Source organism: Leptodactylus fuscus, chromosome 3, assembly GCF_031893055.1.
Source record: "Leptodactylus fuscus isolate aLepFus1 chromosome 3, aLepFus1.hap2, whole genome shotgun sequence".
Classification (NCBI taxonomy): domain Eukaryota; kingdom Metazoa; phylum Chordata; class Amphibia; order Anura; family Leptodactylidae; genus Leptodactylus; species Leptodactylus fuscus.
Window position 1 is genome coordinate 233404674 of NC_134267.1, and position 7500 is coordinate 233412173.

Genomic DNA, 7500 nt, shown 5'->3' on the forward strand with positions numbered 1-7500 from the left:
GAATGACAGTTTTAATTCTTTTTCAATAAAGAAAAACGGCAAAATCTGCACCGAAAAAGCAACAAAATCTCCACATGTGTCTGCAGTCTAAAGACGTGAATACTGCGCTGTGTGTACAGGGGGCAGGATGTCTATTCCTTATACATGAAGGATGTGGGGGGCTCTGATTCCAGGAACTGGAAGGAAGTTCTGCAATTATTAACATCACTAAATTATGTGAACAAGGAGAAGGAACAACAAAATCTAATCGTACAAGAACACGATGTAATAAAATATTACATTGTCGGGATGGATTGGAATCAGTCACTGCTGCCTAAAAACAGTTCAAGAATCCTAGAATCCTCAGTTCGGGGCCTCTATGTGGGGGTGTCCTAGAGTGTATATATATATATATATATATATATATATATATATATATATATATATAACCTTAAATACTGACTCTATATAGTAGTTGCACGTGATGTGTTGGTTGATGTATTCGCCTTTACTGTCTGTAGGTTGATGAATTTCTAGATATAACGAATTACTTTCTGTGTACAGTATGCCGCATCCTGTGAGCATGGTGGGTGATGTGCGTTTGTTATCTATGGTGCACCCAGGAGTTAGGAAATTTAGGAAAAACATGTGACTCGATGTATGCGGCTTTTGTTGGGTGATTTTGTTGTCTTGGTGTAGACATTTATGGTTGATATTCGTTCTGAAGGGTTCATGCATTTTGGAGAGTTCTGTATATTAGAGGATGCAGGCACATGTTTTGTTGGCGTGTGTCGGGTGTTGTCGGGTTATATTGGTGTGTGTCGGGTTATATTGGTCTGTGTCGGGTGTTGTCGGATTATATTGGTGTGTGTCTGGTGTTGTCGGGTTATGTTGGTGTGTGTCGGGTGTTGTCGGATTATATTGGTGTGTGTCTGGTGTTGTCGGGTTATGTTGGTGTGTGTCGGGTGTTGTCGGGTTATGTTGGTGTGTGTCTGGTGTTGTCGGGTTATGTTGGTGTGTTTCAGGTGTTGTCGGGTTATGTTGGTGTGTGTCGGGTGTTGTCGGGTTATGTTGGTGTGTGTCTGGTGTTGTCGGGTTATGTTGGTGTGTGTCGGGTGTTGTCGGGTTATGTTGGTGTGTGTCTGGTGTTGTCGGGTTATGTTGGTGTGTTTCGGGTGTTGTCGGGTTATGTTGGTGTGTGTCGGGTGTTGTCGGGTTATGTTGGTGTGTGTCGGGTGTTGTCGGGTTATGTTGGTGTGTGTCGGGTGTTGTCGGGTTATATTGGTGTGTGTCGGGTGTTGTCGGGTTATGTTGGTGTGTGTCGGGTGCTATCGGGCTGTGTTAGTGTGTGTGTCGGGTGATTCATTGGTCATGGTGTAGGTATATATGTGATGTAGGTGACATGTTATGTCTTCAGGAGGTCTTGGTATCTGTGAATTTGCAGAAGGAAGCCCGATATTGTGTGGTACTTGGTATATAATGCTACGTATACCTGTATATAGGACTATAGGGGGAGGTGTGAGGTACGTGGTGTCTCTTAGAGCTGAGTGTGTGTATGCTGGGTGAAGTATGTTGTCTTGGTGTGAGAGCAGTTACAGCCTGGGGCTGGAGAGGTGAGCTTGTGTCATATTTTCACAGTTCTTGGGTGGAGCTGGGCTGGAGAAGACTTTTGCCATTGGAGGAAGTTCTTCTTAAGAGCTGATAAATACACCGGGCTGCCAGGAACTGTCTGCACACTCTTTAAGGAGTGTCTCTTGACGAGAGAGAGGGCGAGGTGGAGAATCTGGAGTATAAGGAAGCAAAGCAAGCAAATCTATTAACTCCCAGTGCACTACACAGAGAGAGGAGCCATGACGACACTGATGGGATCTTATTCCTGGTCTGACAGCTTGGACTGTTCCACCATGGACGGAGACCTCTCAGATGGGCTATCCCCTCACAGGTCTCCTCGGGAAAAGGGCTCAGAGACCCGAATCAGGAGACCCATGAATGCCTTTATGGTTTGGGCAAAGGACGAGAGGAAGAGGCTGGCGGTGCAGAACCCGGACCTTCACAATGCGGAGCTTAGCAAGATGCTGGGTAAGACATGGGCTAAGTACTAGTCATAGTGTGTGTGTGTGTGTGTGTGTGTGTGTGTAATATATATATATATATATATATATGTATATATATATATATATATATATATATATATATATATATATATATATATGTGTGTGTGTGTAATATATATATATATATATATATATATATATATATATATATATATATATAAATATATATATATATATATATATATATATATATATATATATATATATATATATATATTAGAATATACATTACTATGGCGAGGTGACGAGTAAAGCTGTAGTTGTCAGTCCTTAGACATAAAGTAACAACTGAATGCGATAAGATAAGATTGCATAAAAGAGAATAGAATATTACCTAACCTAAACTAAACCTGGAATATTCTCCTCTATTTCACATAAAACTAGTCTAAACTGAATCCACACGCTGCGGAAAAGCTGTCACCATTTGCCCCTTTATATACGGTATGTCAGAGGGTACACAAGGAGTTTATGCGACTTTTTTGTTTCCTATTTTACTACGTTTATTTTAGTCAAAGCCAGGAGTGTCTTAAGCAGACAGAAGTGTCCGAGCTTACTTTATATTTCTCATTTCACTTGAAAGAACTCTTGACTTTGGCTCAAAAAAAGACGCAAAATCTGCAACAAAGCCAGCAGTTTTCCCGCAGCGCATGGTGCCCTGCCATATGGATTCTCTAGCTCGCCCCTTGTCCGTGTTCTCAGTCGGTGCCAGCGGGGGCTGTGAGGTGGGAAAGCAGATTCTAGAAAAACAACCAGAAGCCAGCAGATTGGCCCAGGTCACATTCCTTCATAGGTGATAGCACAGCCCGACCTCCGACTTCATTTTATAGTTAAACAAATATACACATAATAATAATAATAATAATAATAATAATAATAATAATAATAATAATAATTTCTACAATAACAATAATTTCTAATAATAATAACAATGTTACCGTACACTCCTGTATACAATCCCTGCCCGCCTCTGAGAACACTTTCCCTCCCAGGACGGATTAGTTGTAGTCGGGTTTGCTCCTGCCCGGGGATTGTTGTTTGTAGCCCTGACTGAGCCTCTACCTGCAGACTCCGGGGCTCCTGACTACTTATCGGGCTCTGCTTGTCTCCCCCAGACTGAGTGCAATGTAATGTTTAGGATTTACCGAATTATTATTCACATTTGCTTTCAAATGAAGGCACAATAATCTCTAAAATTACAGTGAACCGATTACTATTATAAACGAAAGCAGCGCTGTAGATATTAACTAGGGGTATATCCTGTGTATTTATCATAGGGTCTTGTTGTTTTAGGGCTCAGGAAATCTCAGAATTGCTTGCATTTGCCTGCAATCTTAATGTAAGCAGAGGTTTCCTATGAGCTAACACCTGGCCTGTTGATGGGCATATCCTCCTGCCATATCCTGTATCTTAATGTTCTGTGTCCTGTTTGATGTAGGAAAATCCTGGAAAGCCCTGTCCCCGTCCCAGAAGAGACCTTATGTGGAGGAGGCCGAGAGGCTGAGGGTCCAGCACATGCAGGATTATCCCAATTACAAGTACAGACCCAGGAGGAAGAAGCAGATCAAGAGGATCTGTAAACGGGTGGAGACTGGATTTATGATCAATGGCCTGTCCAGGGACCAGAACTCGGTACCAGATAACAGGGGCTGCAGGTCCACTGGAGATAAAGAGGACAACCAAGGCTATCCTTCCGGGGCAAGTCTGCAGGACATCAGAAGCTACAGAGATTCTCAGAGTAGTGGCAGCAAACATGACCAGTCCTACCCTTATGGGCTTCCAACTCCACCAGAGATGTCACCACTAGATGTCATTGACCAGGAGCAGAGTTTTTATCCACCTTCATGCCCTGAAGACCACCACCCTCACCTCAATGGGCCCACTTACCAGCCTGAATACACCCGAAACCCTATCCTCTGTAGTCATCTAAGCCAAATGCCCATGACACAGCCCGGAGCACCCATGATACCCCCTGTACCAAACTGCCCTCCAACCTATTTCAACTCAACTTATCATCACCCAGTGAGCCATAATTACCACCATCATGCCCACCTGGGTCAGCTGTCGCCCCCACCTGACCAGCCGCATTATGACAGCATAGAGCACATCAGTCAGGCAGAACTCCTGGCAGACATGGACAGAGATGAGTTCGACCAGTACTTAAATACCTCTATAATGGAGTCTAGTGACATGGCGATCAATGGACACATCCAGGTGGCACAGACTGTAGAGCTGCAACCCCAAGAGACCCCCAGCCTCATCTCTGTCCTAGCAGATGCCACTGCCACATATTATAACAGCTACAGCGTCTCCTAGGTTCTACCTATCGGAACCCCCAAAAGACCATGCAGTATTATTGGCATCAGTAAGCTAAGGACACTCACTGTCCATCCTCAGGGTTAGGTCACACACTGTCTCCTAAGTGACTGTCCTGAAGTGGAGACAGGGCGGCCATGTGCTGGTAGAAAGCAGCAGCAAAGGGAAATCCTGTACATAAAGATAATTGTGTGCCTCTATCCGGACGGAATCATACAGAGAGTTCTTGCAGTAAACATGTCCTATATATGATTCTATGCTGGCAGGTATATACAGGTCACTGCTGTATACAGAGGGAGCAATCACAATGTCACACTACTGGGAATCATTCTCTTCTCTTTCCACATAAATCCCTGTTTTTTATACACCCGGAGAGAAGAATGACTTTGTCATACGATGTAATCTGTTATTTTGTTACTTTTGTTTTGTTTCAATAAAGATCTGATTTGTTTCCTTGTAATTAACCCCGTAGTCACCGGCTACCATTGGGTATCACTAGAGGTAGTGGAGGTGTCTGCAATCCCGGGAATGTGTCTGAACTATAATGAGTACACCTATATATTTTACATTGACTTGTATTTTGGATGATGTATATAGGCGTTGACAGAAATATTTAATTTAATTTAGAATGCTTTTTGTACAATAAAATACATAAAGGACGTTCACCATGGCTGATGTGCTTATTTTATTATCTAGATCTAGTTCATTTATGTAAATTATATTAGTTTTAAATAACAATTTATTTTAATTTGGTCACATAGTTAGAAACAATTTTTTTTATTGTAACAGTGTTGTCTGAATAGTTTTCTTTTGTGTGTGTGTGTTTATAATTTGTTTTATTTTTATACTTCTGTGCTTTATCTATCTATGACTCTGCACTATGAAATATATAACTAAAAAAATAATTAAGTATGTATGTGTAATATATGTGTGTTTCTGTGTGTGTGTGTGTGTGTGTGTGTATATATATATATATATATATATATATATATATATATGTGTGTGTGTGTGTTTGTGTGTTTCTGTGCATTATATATATATATATATATATATATATATATATATATATGTGGGTGTTTCTGTGTATAATATATATATGTGTGTATGTTTTTGTATATATATATATATATATATATATATATATATATACATATATATATATGTGTGTGTGTTTCTGTGTATAATATATGTATGTAAACATAAATAATAGCACTACAATTTGATATTAATATATAAAATAACATAACAGCATAAATGATGGATCATGTTTGTATATTTATATAATTATATTATTTAGTCTTCATTTTATGATTTATTGCTTAGTTTTTTCTTGATTTCTATAGATATATTTTGTAGTTATGGATAAACTTTAATGTTTACAATTTTATATAACACACACACATATATACACACATATATGTGTGTGTATATATATATATATATATATATATATATATATATATATATATATATAATTTATATTTAATTTAAGTACAATAATAAATAAACATCTGTATATTTGGTCAGTGACAATTCCTTCTTTCGTTATTATTTCTAATTTAATACATTTATTCTACGTTTGATTGTTCCTTAGCCTTGGATGGCAGTGAAGCTTCTCCCTTATTTTATGGGTTTATTTTATAGACTTTAAATTATATATGAAAGTATATAAAAAGAAAATAGAATATATAAAAATGTATTAAAAAATTCTTAATTCAGACAATCATTCAGACATGTAATATATATTATAATCTCAATCTAATATACTATTTATATTAAATAATTTCTATCATCTATAAAACTCTGTATTTCTAATGTAATATGGATAGATATCTAAAAGAAATTCGGACTTCTAATTTATTAAGGATCTATATACACACAGACTCTAAAAAATAATTTTCTTCATTTCGGTGATGATACAGACATGTATCTCTACAATTCTGTATTCCTCATGTAATATGGATTGTATAGGGTTAGTACATGGACGGGTCCTGCCTGGTGTCCCGCAGAATGTGCCGGGATCGGTGAATGTGATAATGTGCGGTAATTATGGCCGTGATTCACATAATTGTCAGATATTCCTGTATTACTATGACAGGTTATTATGGGCAGGCACTCGCCATCTGCATGTACTCTGCTTGTATTTTATTGATATCATGGGTCTGATGTATTTAGGTCAGCGGATAACACGTGACGTGACCCTAGACAGTGTGTAACAATAGAAGCCTATGAAATCTCTACACTGGTAACTACCCTGCATGTACTGTGAGATCCCTACACTGGTAACTACCCTGCATGTACTGTGAGATCCCTACACTGGTAACTACCCTGCATGTACTGTGAGATCCCTACACTGGTAACTACCCTGCATGTACTGTGAGATCCCTACATTGGTAACTACTCTGTATGTGCTGTGAGATCCCTACACTGGTAACTACTCTGCATGTACTGTGAGATCCCTACACTGGTAACTACTCTGCATGTACTGTGAGATCCCTACACTGGTAACTACTCTGTATGTGCTGTGAGATCCCTACACTGGTAACTACCCTGTATGTGCTGTGAGATCCCTACACTGGTAACTACCCTGTATGTGCTGTGAGATCCCTACACTGGTAACTACCCTGTATGTGCTGTGAGATCCCTACACTGGTAACTACCCTTTATGTGCTGTGAGATCCCTACACTGGTAACTACCCTGTATGTGCTGTGAGATCCCTACACTGGTAACTACCCTGTATGTGCTGTGAGATCCCTACACTTGTAACTACCCTGCATGTACTGTGAGATCCCTACACTGGTAACTACTCTGTATCTGCTGTGAGATCCCTACACTGGTAACTACCCTGTATCTGCTGTGAGATCCCTACACTGGTAACTACCCTGCATGTACTGTGAGATCCCTACACTGGTAACTACTCTGCATGTACTGTGAGATCCCTACACTGGTAACTACTCTGCATGTGCTGTGAGATCCCTACACTGATAACTACCCTGCATGTTCTGTGAGATCCCTACACTGGTAACTACCCTGTATGTGCTGTGAGATCCCTACACTGGTAACTACCCTGTATGTGCTGTGAGATCCCTACAC

The 7500-nt window shown here is 39.8% G+C and overlaps 1 protein-coding gene across 1 annotated transcript; it reads left to right on the plus strand.

Moving 5' to 3' along the window:
- Nucleotides 1–1724: 1724 nt before the first annotated feature.
- On the plus strand, nucleotides 1725–5027 carry SOX7 (SRY-box transcription factor 7). Its single transcript, XM_075269302.1, has 2 exons — nucleotides 1725–2058; nucleotides 3529–5027. Exons 1-2 carry the CDS (start codon nucleotides 1830–1832, stop codon nucleotides 4404–4406), a joined length of 1107 nt encoding a protein of 368 aa, XP_075125403.1. The 5' UTR covers nucleotides 1725–1829; the 3' UTR covers nucleotides 4407–5027.
- Nucleotides 5028–7500: the final 2473 nt, after the last annotated feature.

Excerpts from the sequence above, each read along its gene's own strand:
- SOX7 (XM_075269302.1), top strand. The coding sequence starts at position 1,830 with ATGACGACACTGATGGGATCTTATTCCTGGTCTGACAGCTTGGACTGT. Across the intron at positions 2,059-3,528 it reads GGAGCTTAGCAAGATGCTGG|GAAAATCCTGGAAAGCCCTG; the intron begins GTAAGACATGGG and ends TGTTTGATGTAG.